Here is a 20597-nt window from a genome sequence, read left to right as displayed (position 1 = left end):
TGCTGCTGCCCCCCTGAAAGATGCTGACCTAAGCAAATGCCTTGTTTGCTTTCTGGTAAATACGCCCCTGCTTTCAGGCTTGATTCACACATATGAATCTTGCGTTTGATGCTTTTTGCCATTTTTGTTTTGCACTTTTCTACATGCATTTTTACCGTGTTTTGCATTTTTGTTCAGTTTTTTTTTTTAAAGTGGATTTTTTTTTTTTTGTTGCTGGGAAGAACAAAAATGCAAAACGCACTACCATGCATTTCGGCAGCTTCTCCATTGAACTCACTGGTAGCAAAAACGGTGCCTTTTGCTTTTAACCGCCTCCTGCATGCCATATAAGGAAATGACGGACGCAAGGCGGTTCTCTCGTTCTGGGAGGATGTCGTCCTCCCATTCTAATCACACATGCGAGGCTCCGTGAGCGCACAGCACAACGATTGGTGGTGCGCTGTGTCCCTCGGACACAGCTGATCACCGATCAACGGAAAGAGCCTGATGATCTGTGTAGCCCCAGAAGTGCCAGCTGTCAGTGTCCATCAGTGCCACCTGCCAGTGCTCATCAGTGCCCATCTGAGCTGCCTTTCAGTGCCGTCTATCAGTACCGCCTATCAGTGCCATATATGAGTTCTGCCTTTCAGTGCCCATCAGTGATGCCTGCCAATGCCCATCAGTGCCACCTATCAGTGCCTCCTCATCAGTGCCACCTATCAGTGTTCATCAGTGCAGCCTATCAGTGCCCATCACTGTAACCTCATTAGCGCACATCAGTGAAGGAAAAAAAATCACTTATTTACAAAATGTTATAACAAAAACTGAAACTTTTCAGTGGTTTTTGTTTTGTTTAGCAAAAAATTTAAAACCCAGAGGTGATTAAATACCACCAAAAGAAAGTTCAGTCTCAAAAAAATGATAAAAATTTCATATGCGTACAGTGTTGCATGACCGCGCAATTGTCAAAGTGTGACCGCACTGGAAGCTGAAAATTGGCCTGGGCAGGAAGGGGGTATAAGTGCCCTGTAGGCTAGTGGTTAAAAAAAGTCCCCAACCCTTTAAAAAACACAGCAGCTCAAAAAAACATAGGTGTGAACATGTCCCATAGGAAACCATGTTAAATGGATTGTAGTGCGTTTCTGCAGAAAGCACTAAAAAAAAGTACATTGGTGTGAAGGGAGCCTTAAATAGTCCTTGTTGAGACTGCAGTACTTGTATGTGGCGGTAGATAGCAGCAGACGTCATTCCGTACTGACAAAGTGAAAGTGAAATCAGTGTAGTTGGCTGACAGTGAAGACATGTTCTCGGGTTGGGATTCAGTCGATTCATATGGGTCTCAGTAGAAGTGACTCAACAAGATGTGTCCTGGGGAAAAGTTCCAAGTACGGACCACAATGAAAGTTCTGGTTCTAATCAGCTTTCCCTTCCTGGGCCATACGCTAAAGGGTGAGTCTATCCTGCATATCAGAGCAAAGGGTTAATGGTCACAGCATGAATACTGGGAGATATGCAGGGCCGCCATATTCTAGTGTAGTATTCCGTGTTATACTTCTAATGGTATGTTATTGTTACTTTACTGTCCTTTATCCTTGTGTTAGGCCTCATGTATACGGACGACTTGGTCTATATACACTCACCGGCCACTTTATTAGGTCCACCTGTTCAATTGCTTGGTAACACAAACTGCTAATTTCTCTAGAGATGGTTGTGCATGAAAACCCCAGTAGATCAGCAGTTTTTTTTTTTTTAAACACTCGCCCTCCAGAGGATTTACCCCCATTAATGACCAGGCCTCTTTTTGCTACTCGGCGCTGCAATAATTCAACTGATAATTGCGCGGTCATGCAATGCTGCACTCAAACTAAATTTACATCCTTTTTCCACAGAAATAGAGCTTTCTTTTGGTGGTATTTGATCACCTGTGCGCTTTTTATTTTTCACGCTATAAACAAAAGACCAAAAATTTTGAAGAAAAACGATATTTTTTACTTTCAGCTATAAAAAAAAATATATAGTAAACTCAAAATTAGTTCTAAATTTAGGCCAAAATGTATTCTGCTCCATGTTTTTGGTAAAAAAAAATCCCAATAAGTGTATATTGATTGCTTTGTGTGGAAGTTATAGCGTCTACAAACTATGGTATAGATACTGCAACTTACGCCATTTTTTTGCTGTACAGCGCTGCTCAAGTTTAATAGACAATTGCGCGGTCATGCAATACAGTACATAAATGAAATGTATGTCCCTCTTCTTCTTTTTTTTTTTACACAAATAGAGCTTTCTTTCGGTGGTATTTGATCGCCTGTGCGGTTTTTATTTTTTGCGCTATAAAAAAAAAAGGCTGACAATTTTGAGAAAAAAAAACAATATATTGGACTTTTTGCTATAAAACATGTCCAGTAAAAAAAATGAAATTTCGTCAAATTTCAGCCAAAATGCATTCTGCGACATGTCTTTGCTAAAAAAAACCCCAATATGTGTAAATTAATTGGTTTACGTGAAAGTTATAGCGTTTACAAATGGCGGGAAAGATACTGGGGTTTTAATTTTTTTTTTTCATACTAATAATGGCGATGATCAGTGACTTATGGTGGGACTGCGGCGGACATTCTGACACTGGGGGGGAACTGACTTGGGGTCACTGACATCCCCAGTGACACCAATACAGTGATCAGTGCAAAAAAAAAAACACTGACACTGTACTAATGGCACTGGGCAGGAAGGGGTTAACTTTTTTATTTACTGAAAGGGTTAACTGTGTGAGGGGAGTGTTTTACTAGGGGGTGGGGTGTGTACTGGGGGGGGGGGGCACGCTGATCTGGAGAGATAAACTCTTCTCTCGGCTCAGCCTGTCAGAGAACTGACGGAAAGCAGAGCTACTGCAGCCCTGCTCTCTGTCAGTGATTGCCGCTAATCGGCAGGACACAGCCGGTAACAACCGGCTGTGACCCGGCGACTGACATCCGTGGCCGTGATCGGCGGGACAGGTAGGGCGGTGGCGCGCCTCGTGCACGCTCCCTACCTGTTTTGCAAACACGTGTTTTAAAACGTGGTTTTTCCCAGCCGTGCCAACGTATTTCTACAGTGGCTGGGTGGTATGTGGTTAAATACTCCGAACATCCCGTCTGGCACCAACAACCATGCCACATTCAAAGTCACTTAAATCCCCTTTCTTCCCCATTCTGATGCTCTGTTTGAACTTCAGCAAGTCAACTTCACCACTTCTAGATGCCTAAATGCATTGAGTTGCTGCCATGTGATTGGCTGATTAGCAATTGTTATCGAGCAATTGAACAGGTGGGCCTGATAAAGTGGCCGGTGAGTGTATGTCACATCTGGCATATTCAGGTGCACAGGAAGCACAGGAGCAGCACCCAGCTCTGCTGCCAGCAGCCTATCACAAGCTATGACAGGCTGACATACCCGGTGGCTGGATGTGGTCAAATGCTGTACTGAGTAGTACTTGCGTTTACGGCTGTGTGCGTTTAGGGTTGTAAGGCCAAAATGCATACGACTGTAAGCCTTGGCACAGCATCCAGCATATTTCAGCCTGTCATGCAGGCAGCGGAGCTGGATGCTGCTCCTGTGCCACCTAAAAAACGCCACCTTCATGCACATGAGCCAAACCACCCTGTGCATGTAGCCTTACATGTTAGTGACATGTACCTTAAGCCTTGGTTCACATTATGAACCACATATGAATGGCACAGGAACCACACCGCATTCCCCCGCAATCACACCACATAGCACCAAACTTATGCATGCAGCAATTTTAAAATTGCACTGCAACCGGATTTCATAGTCGTTTTGTACCATGCGATCCAGTGCGCTGCATTTGCGACCTGTGTTTGGGGTGTCAATAAGATTGACTGGGTCGGTGTAAGTTAAAAAACATAGAAACTTTATTGCAGAAGACTTTCATTTAAGAATCCTTCAATCAGCATGCAGGATGAGATGGTAGACAGAAGCGGGACCGCAGTACACTCTGATCGATGGATCGATGTAGGCTGCATAACCTGGAAGGGAGCCGCGCGTTCGTTCAAAAATTCCAGCCGAGCGGTGGAGGGATGTGACAGGTGAATGGCGGGTACAATGCGTTTCAGAAGCTCTGCTTCCTTTGTCAAGCAAGCCCGCCTATACAACAGAGGGATATATAAGCTGTCAGACCCCGGAGAGCAAATGGGGAAAGGAAAGAGGAGGAGTGAGAGAGCAGAAAGGGTGCAGTGACAGTGTGCAATGAGCTAAGCGATGATCGCAGACATTTTCGGGACTAGTGAACTGCAAATTGGCCATAGTTTACAAGTCCATGAAAAAGATTCTCATAAGTAAAAAAGAGGGAAGGGGGGGGAAGAAAAGAGTAGGGAGAACGTGGTACGGGAGAAGGGGAAGTGGAACCAGAACCAGAAGTCCAGGAACAAGGAAAAATCTGATAAAAAAAATTTAAAAGTTATAGTAAGAAGAAAAAAAAGTAAAAATCATGCAGCTACATGATCGGATCCACCATAGGCACAGGAGAATGCAAATTGCAAGGAGATGCAAATAAATATGCAAAAATATGATTATTAAAAAATGAATATAAAGGTATATACAGATATTTTCCATACCCTAAAAATGGGGGTTCCATGAGCCTGTAACTATAATATAATGGAGTGGCTTTTTTTAAAAATACCACCTACTATGAATAGGTAGGAAAGGTATACACTTTAATATACTGTATATTTTGCTCCATAAGACGCACTTTTTTTTTCCCCCCCAAAAAAGGGGGGAAAAAGTCAGTGCGTCTTATGGAGCGGCTGGTCCAGTATTTCCGCCACCGTGTTAGAATACCGGGCCGGCCGCTCAGCTCTTCTCTGCAGCAGGACCTTACCTGTTCCTCAGCCAAGCGCTGTACAGTCTTCCTGCGCCTGCATCTTTAGTGTGGGCACCCGGCTCTCACAGCCGGGTCCCCACTACGCATGCACGAGAAGCACTGCACTTTGTGAATGGTCCGGCGTCTTCTGAGACACATGACAGGTCCCAGAAGATGCCGGGGCATTCACAAAGCTCAGCGCTTCTCGCGCAGTGGGCACCCGGCCTTCACAGCCGGGTGCCCACACTAAAGGGAGGACAGCTCCGCAGAAGTGTCAAATTCAGGTACCCGCTGCCCCTCCCTAAAGGTCCGCAGCCTCTGGTCATCCCCTGTATGGTGTCCGCAGCCTCTGGTCATCCCCTGTACGGTGTCCGCAGCCTCTGGTCATTTCTTATACTATGTCTGCAGTCTATTGGTTGGTTCAGAATATTTTTTTTTTTCTTGTTTTTCTCCTCTAAAACGTAGGTGCGTCTTATGGTCAGGTGCGTCTTATGGAGCGAAAAATACGGTATATTGAAAAAATGAATTTATTGTATATTTCTCCAATGGAAACATTATTATATTGAGGTGCTAACACTGAAACTTGATGGTTCTTATAATAAGAAAGATGTAATTTGAGGACATGCTATAAAAGCAAGATATGTACTTAAAGTATATTGGAGCATGGTAATGAGTATAATTATATGATGGGATTATTGTCCAAATCTTCATTATGCCCTTTTGGTGACAAAGTGTTCAGGGTAAAAAATCCAGAATGTTTCTTTGATGCAAAGTTTGTGGAATCTGTCAGCCTGGGAATCTCCAGGGGGAATCGATTTGATTACCCAAACCTTAAGTGTGGCAGGCGCAGCACCCTTTGGTGCCTTGTGCGCTGTGGCATTAGAAAAATTATGCAATTGCTGTTTCTTTGTTTGATTAGACTGACTTTACTCTGTAATTCCTCCAATGCCGCTCTATGGATGCAGTAGGTTTAAAGAGCACACCGAATACTATAGTTAACTTCTTTAATAACTTCAATCTTCTTCATATAACTGCTTACAATGGCTTATTTCTTTCATATTACATGGTTTAATTCGTATTACATTGGGTTGATTCAATAGCTTGATAAATTCGTTAGATTCGGTAAATTCGTTCGATTATGATTACTCTACAGTGACTTGATTCGATAAATTCGCTTGAATTTATAAATTCGTTAGATTACTCTACAGTGACTTGATTCGTAAGTTCGGTGGAACTACAAGTAAACACATACAACAGTTTTTAGACACAGATCTACCTGCACTGTTAAACAATGGAGGAACACACAAGTGCATTAAATACCTATTTGGCCTTCTCTACTTCCATGGAGCTTCTCTGATTGGAACTTTGTCTGTTTCCTCCTCTGTCTGGTGAGCATATGTCTCTAGAAAATCCTAGCAGGGAGTTTTACTCAGTCTGTGATTGGCTCACCTTATACTAACTCTTAAAGGCATATTTTCCTTTTCTGCTTCTGCTAACACAATTAATATAAAAATGTCATATAACAATCAAAGACATAAATCACAGCAATGATTCTGCTTTGGCTTTAACATATGCACATATATACTGTACTGAGGTTATTGGCAGGTTTGGTATACACATATATGTGAACCATATTAGCAACCTAGGACTGGTCTTAGCTGGCCAGCTACACTCCCACCAAAATTACCTATAATTCTATGTTCTCAGTAATAGGATTCGAACATGAATTTGAGGAATTTTCCATCAGTTTCTCAACTCTCAAGTGTCTTTGTTACTCTCAAGCAGAACTACTAGCTTTTGTATTGGACGTTCCAACTTGAGTGGAGTTGTGAGACGTTTTCCCTTTTTGTCCAGTTTTGAGTCTCCCATTTGTAACAAAACTCTTCTTACTAGTCCTTCTTCGTCCTTTCGAGCTTCTAGGACTTTGGCCAATTTCCATTGACTTCTAGGTAAGTTGTCTTCCTTTACTAACACTATGTCATCAGCATGAACATTTCTTCTAGATGTTTGCCATTTACTTCTTAGTATGAGATGAGCTAAGTACTCCTTGCTCCATCTATTCCAAAACTGCTCTGATAGATATTGAACTCTTCGCCATCTTTTCCTTGCATATAAATCCTCTTTGGTGAAGTTGCCAGGCGGTGGCTGTATGTAATCAGCTTTAAGGTGAAGTAGATGGTTGGGCGTTAGAGGTTCCAAGCTTGTTGGGTCGTTGATGTTGTTGACTGTAAGTGGACGACTGTTAACAATAGACATTCCTTCATAGAATAGTGTCCTAAGTGAAGCATCATCCAATCTTCCGGCGTTCTTTTTCAACACTGAACTTAGTACGTTTCTTACAGTTCTGATTTGCCTCTCCCAGACTCCGCCTGTATGGCTTGCATGTGGAGCATTCATGTGAAAATCACACTGTTTCTCTAACAAGTACTCAGTTACTTTTTCTTTATCAATCTCTTTTAAAGCCTTTTTCAATTTGTTCTTTGCTCCAACAAAATTAGATCCTTGGTCAGATCTAAGTTCTCTGACAGTACCTCTAATGGCTATGAAACATCTTAAGGCGTTGATAAAGGCGTCGGTTGACATATCTTCCAACATTTCCAGGTGAATTGCTCTGGAGCTTAGACACGTAAATATCAGTCCGTATCTCTTGTACTCCTTGCGGTTTTGTTTGGTGATAAGTGGGTCGAAGCAATCCATTCCGCTATAAAGAAATGGTGGTGATGGGTTTAGACGATCAGCTGGTAGATCAGCCATTCTTTGTTCTTCTGTAGGTCTACGTGTCTTTCTACAGATTACACATTTACTTATGTACTTCGCTATAACTTTGCTTCCTTTCACTATCCAGTAACCACCTTCTCTCAAACAGCTTTGAGTAAAGCTTCTTCCTTGATGCAAGGATTTGTTGTGGTAGTGATTGATAATCTTGTGAAGGTAGAATTTTTGGGTAGAATTGCTGGATGCTTAACTCTGTTAGGTAGCGATGCATTTTCCAGCCTCCCTCCCACCTTCAGTATACCATCCTGCAGAATAAGATTAAGCTTGTACAATGGGTGGTTGTTTGGAAGTCTCTTAGGTTCTTGACTAAGTTTCTTCAATTCTTCACTGTAGAATCTTTGATGAATGAGTCTTATAACCGTTTCTTCAGCTTTCACTCTTTCCTCTACATTCAACGATTTTTTCTTTCTGATTCCTTTTGCTAAGTGTTGAATTCGAGCTACTATGTTTATGACTGTATTCCACTTTGAACATCTGGCTAGTCGTTCACGTATGTCATCTTGACACTTGGCAGCAGTGCTCAATGTTTGAACTACCTTTACTTCTGGATCACCCATAGACAGTTCTGTATAACCTTCACTGGGTATGATTTCCCTTTCCCAAAGGAACTCTGGACCGGTGAACCAGTTTGAATTCTTCAATTCTGTTACATTTAGGCCTCTTGAAGCATGATCTGCCGGGTTTTGCTTTGTGTCAACATAGTGCCAATGTTCTGGATTCGTTGCTTTTCGAATTTTTTGAACCCTGTTAGCGACAAAAGTGTGGAATCTTCGAGCTTCATTGTTTATGTAACCTAGGACAACTTGTGAGTCTGTCCAAAAATGCTCTTCATCTATTTTCAGTTCCAATTCTTCTCTCAGAAACTGACTTACTGATGCTGAAACGACGGCTGCCGTTAGTTCGAGTCTTGGTATTGTCTGAATATTGTTGGGTGCGACTCTGGCCTTTCCCATAACTAGGGCACAGTGTATCTTTCCTTCTCCTACTGCTCTGATGCAGGAGCACTGACCATAACCATGACTACTGGCATCTGAAAAGTGATGAAGTTCTATTTTCTTGTACTTTCCGAAATCAGGAGGTACAAAACATCTGGGTATCCGAATTTCTTTCAAATTTTGCAAGTCTCTTATCCAACTCTCCCACCTTGGCCTCAAGCCTGCAGGTATGGGTTTGTCCCATCCCAACTTCTGTCTGCATAATTCTTGCAGTATTTCTTTTGCTCTGAGGATTACTGGTGATAGGAATCCCAACGGATCATATATTGAGGCTACTGTGGAAAGAATGGTACGTCTAGTTGGAACTTTCTCTTCCATGGATATTTCAAAGAAAAAATTGTCGTTTTCTACATTCCATCCCAATCCGAGTACATTCTGAACTGAACTTAACTCATAGTTAAGATCCACATTCTTTATTGTTGATGCACGTTCGGAGTCACTGATGGATTCTAGTACCTCTCTGTCGTTTGAGATGAATTTGTGAAGACGCAGGTTTGCCTTTGTGCATAACTCTTGGCTCTCTCTCACCAACTGAATTGCCGATTCTGAGGATTCTAGGCTTATAAGACCATCATCTACATAAAAGTTTTTCTTCAAAAAATTTGCTGCTGATGGACAATCCTTTTCATTCTGATTGGCCAGATACTTCATACCATAATTAGCACAACCTGGGGATGATGCTGCTCCAAACAAGTGTACTTTCATCCTGTATTCTGCGGCTCTGTATCTCCGTCTTCCCACCATAGGAACCTCAGGAAGTCTCTATCTTCTTCCTTCACATGAAATTGGTGGAACATCTTTTCAATGTCGCACATGACTGCTATGGGATACTTTCTGAATCTACAGAGTACTCCAGGTACAGTGTTTGTAAGATCTGGTCCCTTTAGTAGATGATCGTTCAATGCAACATCATTGTATCTTGCTGAGCAATCAAAAACTACTCTGATCTTATCTGGTTTCTTTGGGTGATAGACACCTTGATGTGGGATGTACCACACTTCTCCATTTTTAGGCTGACCATCAACTTTCTCTGCGTGCCCTTCTTTGAAGATTTCTTTCATGAATTTCAAATAATCGTCTTTCAGTTTGGGATCTCTTCCCATCCTTTTCTTTAAGCTTTTCAATCTTGCCAGGGCAAGATATCTGTTATTTGGCAGATGAGGTCGTTCTCTAAAAGGTAGGGGCATTTCAAGATGACCTTGTTGATTTTGCTGAATATTATCTTCTAGAACTTGTACAAACTTTATGTCCTCTTGGGATACGCTCTTTTCATTAGAACTTGCGTCTGCAAAGTCGGATTCTAGGATTTTGAGTCCTTTCGCTGGACTTACAGTTGGTAACTCTTGGACAGATATTCTATGACACAATCCTGTCACCTGTCCTGAATCTGCAATCTGTCGTTTTCCTCCAACAACACCCCATCCTAGATCAGTCTGGACTGCGTAGGGTTCACCCTTTCCTCCTGCGATTATCTTTCGTGGCACCAAGGCCTCGGGACAGTCGTAGCCTATCAACAGTCCAACACCAAATTCCTTCAGCGGGGACATTTCATGAGATATGACAGATAGGTGTTCCCATTTGAAAGACTATGCTAGGTCCTTAGGAGGAACCACAATCTCAAGTATGACTTCCATCACTAGCAGAAGTGCCAAAAGATGATATACCTCTGGATCGAGATCGCATACTGAAACAGGTAGGTATGCGATCTCGATCCAGAGGTATATCGTCTTTTGTATAAGCTGGAGGTAGATCTAATATGCAGTTTGAGTGGAGTCCTCTAACTCTCAGTCCTTTAACTCTTTGACTGTTCACCAATGTGTCTCTTCCTGTCATTGTGGTGAGTTTGAGTTTCACTGGTACTGTGGCCACTTGTAATTTCTTGCAGATTTCTTGATCAATGAAGGTGACGTCACTCTGGGCATCCAGTAGCGCATAGACGTATACCTTCTTGTTCTTCCTTTTAGGATTTGAAATACACACTGGTACAACCATTGACGTGCCATTGATTTCTCTTTCTCTCACTCTGCAAGAGAATACTGTCGCTTTATTTTCTTCCTCAGTGTCCTTGGGCATTAAGGATTTCTCTTTCTTTGGACGTTCTTCGTGTAGTGGTGTAGGATGACGTCCTTTACAAACGCTGCAAGTGGCCTTTTTCTTGCATTCTTTAGTAATATGGCCTTTTCTTAACCATCCTGTCAGGGCTCCCAGGTATGACCAGAGGTGTGTGACTGATGCAGGGAAACGCAGACTTCAGATATGTGATAAACAATACAATTTATTAACACTAACAATACAAACATAAACGCAGTGCAATACTAAAACATAACACAGTGCAACCAAACCAAACCAAACCACCCACAGATAACAGTATATACAAGCAAGCGTCGTCAGGCAGGCCGGGTCAATATCAATGGGCAGGTAGGTACAGGGGGAGCAAGCAGAGAATGGTCGGGGTCACAGGCCAGGTTCAGCAGGTAGCAAGCAGCGTAGTACAGAGGGTCAAGCAGAGAGATGGTCAGGGTCACAAGCCAGGGATCAGGACAGGTAGCAGAGAATCAGACAGGAACAGGTAGCAGGAACAGGATACAGGGCCAAGAGAAACACAACACCAAGGCAGAGTCTGCAAGTCTGGCCATCCCTTAAATACCCCAGTATCATCAGTTCCAGGTGTTAGCTGGCTGAAAGGTTGAGTCTCTGATTGCTGGGAGCACCCGCTGGCCAGCCCTGGTACTGCAGATCAAAAGGCAGGTGAGTCCCACCATTGCTGGCCAGTCCATTCCTAACAGTACCCCCCCCTCAAGGAGCGGCCTCAGGACGCTCCAAACAGTCCTAGCTGGGCAAAATGTTCCACCGCCCGGGTCTGGTAACTGGCGGGATATCAATGACTGGCACACCGGGCAGGACTCCGGGCAGCGGCACACCGGGCAGGACTCCGGGCAGCGGCACACCGGGCTGGACTCCGGGCAGAGGCACACCGGGCTGGACTCCGGGCAGAGGCACACCGGGCTGGACTCCGGGCAGAGGCACATCGAGCAGAGGCACATCGAGCAGAGGCACACCGGGCAGAGGCACATTGGGCAGAGGCACATCGGGCAGAGGCACATCGGGCAGGACTCCGGGCAGAGGCACATCGAGCAGAGGCACACCGGGCAGAGGCACATCGAGCAGAGGCACACCAGGCAGAGGCACACCAGGCAGGACTCCGGGCAGAGGCACATCGGGCAGGACTCCGGGCAGAGGCACATCGGGCAGCACTCCGGGCAGAGGCACATCGGGCAGGACTCCGGGCAGAGGCACATCGAGCAGAGGCACACCGGGCAGAGGCACACCGGGCAGAGGCACATCGGGCAGGACTCCGGGCAGAGGCACATCGGGCAGGACTCCGGGCAGAGGCACATCGGTTTACCAGGCAAAGCAGCAGGCAGCGGGCCACCAGGCGGAGCAGCAGGCACCGGGCCCCCGGGCGGAGCAGCAGGCACCGGGCCCCCGGGCTGAGCAGCAGGCACCGGGCCCCCGGGCTGAGCAGCAGGCACCGGGCCCCCGGGCGGGGCGACATGCATCGGGCCCCCGGGCGGAGCAGCAGGCACCGGGCCCCCGGGCGGAGCAGCAGGCACCGGGCCCCCGGGCGGAGCAGCAGGCACCGGGCCCCCGGGCGGAGCAGCAGGCACCGGGCCCCCGGGCGGAGCAGCAGGCACCGGGCCCCCGGGCGGAGCAGCAGGCACCGGGCCCCCGGGCGGAGCAGCAGGCACCGGGCCCCCGGGCGGGGCGACATGCATCGGGCCCCCGGGCGGAGCAGCAGGCACCGGGCCCCCGGGCGGGGCGACATGCACCGGGCCCCCGGGCGGAGCAGCAGGCACCGGGCCCCCGGGCGGAGCAGCAGGCACCGGGCCCCCGGGCGGAGCAGCAGGCACCGGGCCCCCAGGCGGGGCGACAGGCACCGTGCCCCCAGGCGGGGCGACAGGCATCGTGCCCCCAGGCGGGGCGACAGGCATCGGGGCGACAGGCATCGTGCCCCCAGGCGGGGCGACAGGCATCGTGCCCCCAGGCGGGGCGACAGGCATCGTGCCCCCAGGCGGGGCGACAGGCATCGTGCCCCCAGGCGGGGCGACAGGCATCGTGCCCCCAGGCGGGGCGACGGGCATCGTGCCCCCAGGCGGGGCGGCGGGCGCCGGACCCCCAGGCGGAGCGACAGGTCTCGGGCCCTCAGGCGGAGCGGCGGGCGCCGGACCCCCAGATGGAGCGACAGGTCTCGGGCCCTCAGGCGGAGCGGCGGGCGCCGGACCCCCAGGCGGAGCGACAGGTCTCGGGCCCTCAGGCGGAGCGGCGGGCGCCGGACCCCCAGGAGGAGCGACAGGTCTCGGGCCCTCAGGCGGAGCGGCGGGCGCCGGACCCCCAGGTGGAGCGACAGGTCTCGGGCCCTCAGGCGGAGCGGCGGGCGCCGGACCCCCAGGTGGAGCGACAGGTCTCGGGCCCTCAGGCGGAGCGGCGGGCGCCGGACCCCCAGGCGGAGCGACAGGTCTCGGGCCCTCAGGCGGAGCGGCGGGCGCCGGACCCCCAGGCGGAGCGACAGGTCTCGGGCCCTCAAGCGGAGCGGCGGGCGCCGGACCCCCAGGCGGAGCGACAGGTCTCGGACCCCCAGATGGAGCGACAGGTCTCGGGCCCTCAGGCGGAGCGGCGGGCGCCGGACCCCCAGGTGTAGCGACAGGTCTCGGACCCTCAGGCGGAGTGGCGGGTGCCGGACCCCCAGGCGGAACGACAGGTCTCAGGCCCCCAGGCGGGGCGGCGGGCACCGAGTCACCAGGCACAACCGTGGGCTCCGAGTCAACTGGGATGACCGCTGGCACTGGGTCAGACATTGGATCGTCTGGCTGGACAGCGGTCATCGGGTCACCAGGCATCAGGTCATTTGGCTCGACAGCGGGCACCGCGTCATCTGGCAAGGCAGTGGGCTCCGAGTCAACTGGTATGACCGCGGGCACTGGGTCAGACATTGGATCGTCTGGCTGGACAGCGGGCACTGGGTCACCAGGCATCAGGTCATTTGGCTTGACAGCGGGCACCGCGTCATCTGGCAAGGCAGTGGGCTCCGAGTCAACAGGCACGACAGTGAGCACCGGGTCATCAGGTACCGGATTGTCTGGCTCGACAGCGGGCACCGCGTCATCTGGCAAGGCAGTGGGCTCCGAGTCAACTGGTATGACCGCGGGCACTGGGTCAGACATTGGATCGTCTGGCTGGACAGCGGGCACTGGGTCACCAGGCATCAGGTCATTTGGCTTGACAGCGGGCACCGCGTCATCTGGCAAGGCAGTGGGCTCCGAGTCAACAGGCACGACAGTGAGCACCGGGTCATCAGGTACCGGATTGTCTGGCTCGACAGCGGGCACCGCGTCATCTGGCAAGGCAGTGGGCTCCGAGTCAACTGGTATGACCGCGGGCACTGGGTCAGACATTGGATCGTCTGGCTGGACAGCGGGCACTGGGTCACCAGGCATCAGGTCATTTGGCTTGACAGCGGGCACCGCGTCATCTGGCAAGGCAGTGGGCTCCGAGTCAACAGGCACGACAGTGAGCACCGGGTCATCAGGTACCGGATTGTCTGGCTCGACAGCGGGCATCGGGTCACCAGGTATGACAGCGGGCACTGGGTCACCAGGCATCAGGTCATTTGGCTCGACAGCGGGCACCGGATCAGGTACCGGATCATCTGGATCAACAGCGGGCATCGAGTCAACTGGCCTAATAGGATCGTCAGGCTGGATCAGTTCATCATGCTGGGTAGAGGCATCAGGCCAAGTAGAGGCTTCAGGCCGAGTAGAGGCTTCAGGCCGAGTAGAGGCTTCAGGCCGAGTAGAGGCTTCAGGCCGAGTAGAGGCATCAGGCCGAGTAGAGGCATCAGGCTGAAGAGAGGCATCAGGCTGCGTACAGGCGTCAGGCTGAAGAGAGGCATCAGGCTGCGTACCGGCATCAGGCTGAAGAGAGGCTTCAGGCTGAACCACGGAAGGCAGGTTCACCGGTTTGGATACTGGCAGGATGGTATTGGTTGGAAAGAATTTTCGCTTTTTTCTGGTTTTAACTACTGGAGCACTGCAAGTAAACGCAGGTCTGCAAACGAATGGAGCAGCTGGAGACAGAGAAGAACTGGAGGATGGAACAGGAGAGGGAGCGGTTGCTACAGAGGGCTTTTTTACAGGGTTAAAGGCAGGATAGGTGCAGCGAGTGGGAACAGGGTACTGACATGCGGTAGATAGCAGGGCAGGAGGAGCTGTTGGGAATGCAGGAATAGAGTTTTGAGGAAATAGATTAGAAGCAGGACTGGGTCTTTGTAAGCTGACTGAGGCTGGGTGCAACAAATCTGTCCATGTCTGCAGTATGGGTTGAACAAAGCTGAGCTTACACAAAGCCTGTCTGGTCAATGACTGCACTGCGTTTATACAGTCTCTTAGTACCTGTGGTGAACATGTGGAATAATGCTCCAGAAAGTAACCCACATCATCCTCTAATAACCACACCAGGGACTCTACCTGGTCTGCACTAAATGGTGGCAAAAATTCATCCCTGCATTCGGGGGAACCAGATGAAACCAATTCAGCACATACTTCAATCAAAGGCTGCACCTCAGAGAACTCTATGCCCTGATCTACTAGAACATGAGCGAGCCGTATACATTCTAGCAGTTCATCCCGGGTATACTCCTTCAGAGTCTGATAAGCATACTCCCTGTCATCAAACACTAGCAGATATAAATATTCAACCTCATCCAGATCCATCCTTCCCATCAACAAGCCAAGATGGCTTCCCTGTGCAGCCACTTCTGGTCAGGATTGGCCTTGGTGTAATGTCAGGGCTCCCAGGTATGACCAGAGGTGTGTGACTGATGCAGGGAAACGCAGACTTCAGATATGTGATAAACAATACAATTTATTAACACTAACAATACAAACATAAACGCAGTGCAATACTAAAACATAACACAGTGCAACCAAACCAAACCAAACCACCCACAGATAACAGTATATACAAGCAAGCGTCGTCAGGCAGGCCGGGTCAATATCAATGGGCAGGTAGGTACAGGGGGAGCAAGCAGAGAATGGTCGGGGTCACAGGCCAGGTTCAGCAGGTAGCAAGCAGCGTAGTACAGAGGGTCAAGCAGAGAGATGGTCAGGGTCACAAGCCAGGGATCAGGACAGGTAGCAGAGAATCAGACAGGAACAGGTAGCAGGAACAGGATACAGGGCCAAGAGAAACACAACACCAAGGCAGAGTCTGCAAGTCTGGCCATCCCTTAAATACCCCAGTATCATCAGTTCCAGGTGTTAGCTGGCTGAAAGGTTGAGTCTCTGATTGCTGGGAGCACCCGCTGGCCAGCCCTGGTACTGCAGATCAAAAGGCAGGTGAGTCCCACCATTGCTGGCCAGTCCATTCCTAACACATCCAAAACACAGCTGATCATCAAACACAAACCTTTTCTTTTCGTCTGGAGACCTTTCCTTCAATCGTTGGCACTTATGTATGGAGTGATTCTCTTCACAGAACATACACTTGAAGGTAGTCTGAAGACTTGTCAGTTCTGACTCTTTACTGATCCCAGTAATGACATTGAACTTGCTCTCATGGGCATCTGGACCTTTAGTAGCTGTGTTGGTTGCAAAGCTAGTTGCTCTTGAGCGTCTTATCTCTCTTGTAGGCCTTTCTTCTAAGGGTTTTAAGACATAAGATGCTGTTACTGGATTACACGCTATTCGTGCTTCCTCATTGACAAATTCAGAGAACTCTTTAAAACTTGGGAAGTTTTTGCCTTGATCTAACTGTTTAGTCACATAGCGATTCCATCCAGAAGCCACTTGTTCTGGTAGCTTGGCTAGCATCCTGTGGTTTTCTAGATAGTCATTCAATACTTCTAGTCCTTGAACATGTGGGATAGCATTGCTGCATGCTTGCAGGAAGTCGCCATACTCTTGGAGCTTGAAGTGTTCTTTAGGACCTATTTTAGTCCAGTTTATCAACTTCTCTCTGAAAGCTCTTTGTACTAAGAAGGGATGACCATATCTTGCATTTAATTTTTCCCAAGCTTGCTTGTAGGCTTCTTCATCTTTCCTATAGAAGTTACCTTCAAGAACCTTTTTTGCTTCTCCGCCAGTATACCGCTGGAGGTAGAATAACTTGTCCACTGGACGGGAGCAATTATGTTCAATGATCATTTCAAAACTTGTCTTCCACTCTATAAACTTCAGTACGTCTCCGGAGAATATAGTAGGTTCTGGAACAGGAAGTCTAGTGAGAAATATTCTCTGAGGTTTCGCCGGGTCAACAGTTGTAACATCCTCGTGACCACTGCCATGACATATGGGAGTTGAATTATCTGGTTCTCTTTTTCCACTTTGTTCTGAATCAGGTGAGTCTCTCTTCTTTTCTCTCTGAGCAGGGATGAAAGGACTATGACTTATTTCTTCACTACATGCTGGAGATTTCCTTCCATTTTCCTGGGCGTAAGGAAGATCGTAGCAGTCTGCTTCTCCACTTAGTACTGATTTGGATCTATGACTACCCTGATTCATATCCTCTTCGTGCACTCTGAGTCTGGCTTCTATAATCTTAACTTCCTTCTGCCTTTCCAGACTTTCCATTTTATGGCGCTGAGCTTCCAGTTCGGCTTCCATTTTTATGGCGCTGAGCTTCCAGTTCGGCTTCCATTTTATGGCGCTGAGCCTCTATTTCGGCTATCTGTAGACGCTGAGCCTCAATGGCAGATTCCATCTCAACTTCTGCTCTTTTGGCAGCGAGTTGTTCAGCTAATTCCTTTCTTTTGGCTGATGTACTTGAGAACTCTGTTATGTGGCTGGCACTTCTGCTAGTGATGGAAGTCATACTTGAGATTGTGGTTCCTCCTAAGGACCTAGCATAGTCTTTCATGAAGAGCTCATGCATTCCCTTTCGGGCCTTGACTTCATCATAATTTGCTGCTGCTGATAGTTCTCTCATAAGCTTCACTAAATCCCTAGTGACTGCGGTACATGTATCTATGTTCCTTACAATATCCTGGGAGGGTGTCAAGGACGACCGCAAGTTGACATATGCTGTCATAAGCTCTGACTCAGAATCTTCTACCGTCTCTGTTATTTCACTCAAATTCTCCTTTATGCTTTCTTGTTTTAGCTTTCTGTGAATGTCTATGGTGTATACTTTCCACCTCTCATACATTCAGGCAAACTTTTTTTCTTTCAGTGCTGCCTCTTGCTCCAAATTTTCTAGCACCTTTTGGGTCGGCTTTCTGTCCCGTGATGAACGTCTTAGTTCACCTGTTTCAGCCATATTTGTTTGGGGCGAGACTACCGTTACATTGCACCTTTCAGATTCAGACAGGTTCTCTTGCTCTTCACCTTCTATCATATCTATCATTGCATCTGCTAACAGTGGGGTGGCAATGCTAGGCTCAGCCATTTCTGAATGCTATAACAATTAATGTGAATAATAAGGACCTGTCACTTTAAATGCAATACTAACAAATGCAAGAATAAATGACTTTCACTTTACATGTAATAGCACCAAAATACATAGGCAATAAATTACTTTCACTTTAAATACTTCAGAGTCATATTGTCAGGAATGGACTGGCCAGCAATGGTGGGACTCACCTGCCTTATGAGCTGCAGTACCAGGGCTGGCCAGCGGGTGCTCCCAGCAATCAGAGACTCAACCTTGCAGCCAGCTAAACACCTGAAACTGCTTATACTGGTGTATTTAAGGGATGGCCAGACCTGCAGACTCTGCCTTGGTGTGTGTTTTCCTGGGCCCTGCATCCTGTTCCTGTCTTGTTGCTGACCCTGCCTGATTTGGACCTCTGCTGACTTCTCCTGCTCTGACCCCGACTCGTTCCTGACCATCCCTCTGCCTGACCCTCTGTACCACGCTGCCCGCTACCTGCTGAACCTGGCTTGTGACCCCGACCATTCCCTGCTTGCTCCCCCTGTACCTACCTGCCCGATTGATATTGACCCGGCCTGCCTGACAACGCTTGCATTGTATGTACGGTTATCTGTGGGTGGGTGGTTGGTTTGGTTTGTTTGCACTGTGTTATGTTTTAGTATTGCACTGCGTTTATGTTTGTATTGTTAGTGTTAATAAATTATATTGTTTATAATATATCTGAAGTCTGCGTTTCCCTGCATCAGTCACACACCTCTGGTCATACCCGGGAGCCCTGACATTACACCAAGGCCCAATCCTGACCAGAAGTGGCTGCACAGGGAAGCCATCTTGGCTTGTTGCTGGGAAAGATGGATCTTGATGAGGTTGTGTATTTATATCTGCTAGTGTTTGATGACAGAGACTATGCTTATCAGACTCTGAAGGAGTATCCCCGGGATCAACTGCTAGAATGTATACGGCTCGCTCATGTTCTAGTAGATCAGGGCACAGAGTTCTCTGAGGTGCAACCTTTGATTCAGGTTTGTGCGGAGTTGGTTTCATCTGGTACCCCCGAATGCAGGGATGAATTTTTGCCGCCATTTAGTGCCGACCAGGTAGAGTCCCTGGTATGGTTATTAGAGGTTGATGTGGATTACTTTCTGGAGCGTTATTCTGCGTGTTCACCACAGGTACTCAGAGATTGTATAAACACAGTGCAGTCATTGACCAGACAGGCTTTGTGTAAACTCAGCTTTGTCAACCCATACTGCAGACATGGACAGATTTGTTGCACCCAGCCTCAGTCAGCTTACAAAAACCCAGTCCTGCTTCTAATCTATTTCCTCAAAGCTCTATTCCTGCATTCCCAACAGCACCTCCAGTTACAGCCCAGTATACCCTGCTATCTACCGCATGTCAGTACCCTGTTCCCACTCGCTGCACCTATCCTGCCTTTAACCCTGTAAAGAAGTCCTCTGTAGCAACTGTTCCCTCCCCTGTTCCATCCTCCAGCTCTTCTCTGTCTCCAGCTGCTCCATTCGTTTGCAGACCTGCATTTACTTGCAGTGCTCCAGTAGTTAAAACCAGAAAAAAGCGAAAATTCTTTCCAACCAATACCATCCTGCCAGTATCCAAACCAGTGAGCCTGCCGTCTGAGAACCTGCCTTCCGTGGTTCAGCCTGGTGCCTCGACACCCGCACCCCAGCCTGATGCCTGTACCCAGCCTGATGCCTGTACCCAGCCTGATGATCCTATTAGGCCAGTTGACTCGATGCCCGCTGTTGATCCAGACGATCCGGTACCTGATCCGGTGCCCGCTGTCGTGCCAATTGACTCGGTGCCCACTGCCTTGCCAGATAACGCGGTGCCCGCTGGCGAGCCAAATGACCTGATGCCTGGTGACCCAGTGCCCGCTGTCATACCTGGTGACCCGATACCCGCTGTCGAGCCAGACGATCCAATGCCTGATGACCCAGTGCCCGCTGTCATACCTGGTGACCCGATGCCCGCTGTCGAGCCAGACGATCCAGCGCCAGATGACCCGGTGCCTGCTGTCGAGCCAGACGATCCGGTACCTGATCCGGTGCCCGCTGTCGTGCCAATTGACTCAGAGCCCGCTGTCGTGCCTGGTGACTCGGTGCCCACTGCCTTGCTAGATGACGCGGTGCCCGCTGGCAAGCCAAATGACCTGATGCCTGGTGATCCAGTGCCCGCTGTCATACCTGGTGACCCGATGCCCGCTGTCGAGCCAGACAATCCGGTACCTGATGACCTGGTGCCCGCTGTCGTGCCAATTGACTCAGAGCCCACCGTCGTGCCTGGTGACTCGGTGCCCACTGCCTTGCCAGATGACGCGGTGCCCGCTGTCGAGCCAAATGACCTGATGCCTGGTGACCCGATGCCCGCTGTCCAGCCAGACGACCCAATGTCTGACCCAGTGCCAGCGGTCATGACAGTTGACTCGGAGCCCACTGTCGTGCCTGGTGACTCGGTGCCCGCCGCTCCGCCTGGGGGTCCGAGACCTGTCGCTGCGCCTGGGGGTCCGAGACCTGTCGCTCCGCCTGGGGGTCCGAGACCTGTCGCTCCGC

At 48.9% G+C, this 20597-nt stretch overlaps 1 protein-coding gene across 1 annotated transcript in view; it reads left to right on the top strand.

Annotated features, from left to right (window-relative positions):
- Positions 1-1296: 1296 nt before the first annotated feature.
- Positions 1297-20597, top strand: part of LOC149440758 (uncharacterized) — a 66472-nt gene continuing 47171 nt past the window's right edge. Inside the window, exon 1 of the mRNA XM_089658171.1 lies at positions 1297-1428. Coding sequence (XP_089514297.1) covers positions 1341-1428 — 88 coding nt within the window. The 5' untranslated portion in view covers positions 1297-1340. The remainder of the gene's footprint in view (positions 1429-20597) is intronic.

The sequence above is a fragment of the Staurois parvus genome, unplaced genomic scaffold (genome assembly GCF_062004578.1).
Source record: "Staurois parvus isolate SC_StPar_1 unplaced genomic scaffold, SC_StPar_1.0 ptg001054l, whole genome shotgun sequence".
NCBI classification, from domain to species: Eukaryota; Metazoa; Chordata; class Amphibia; order Anura; family Ranidae; genus Staurois; species Staurois parvus.
Note: the sequence above shows the minus strand (reverse complement) of the source record. Positions and strands in the feature narration are given on the sequence as shown.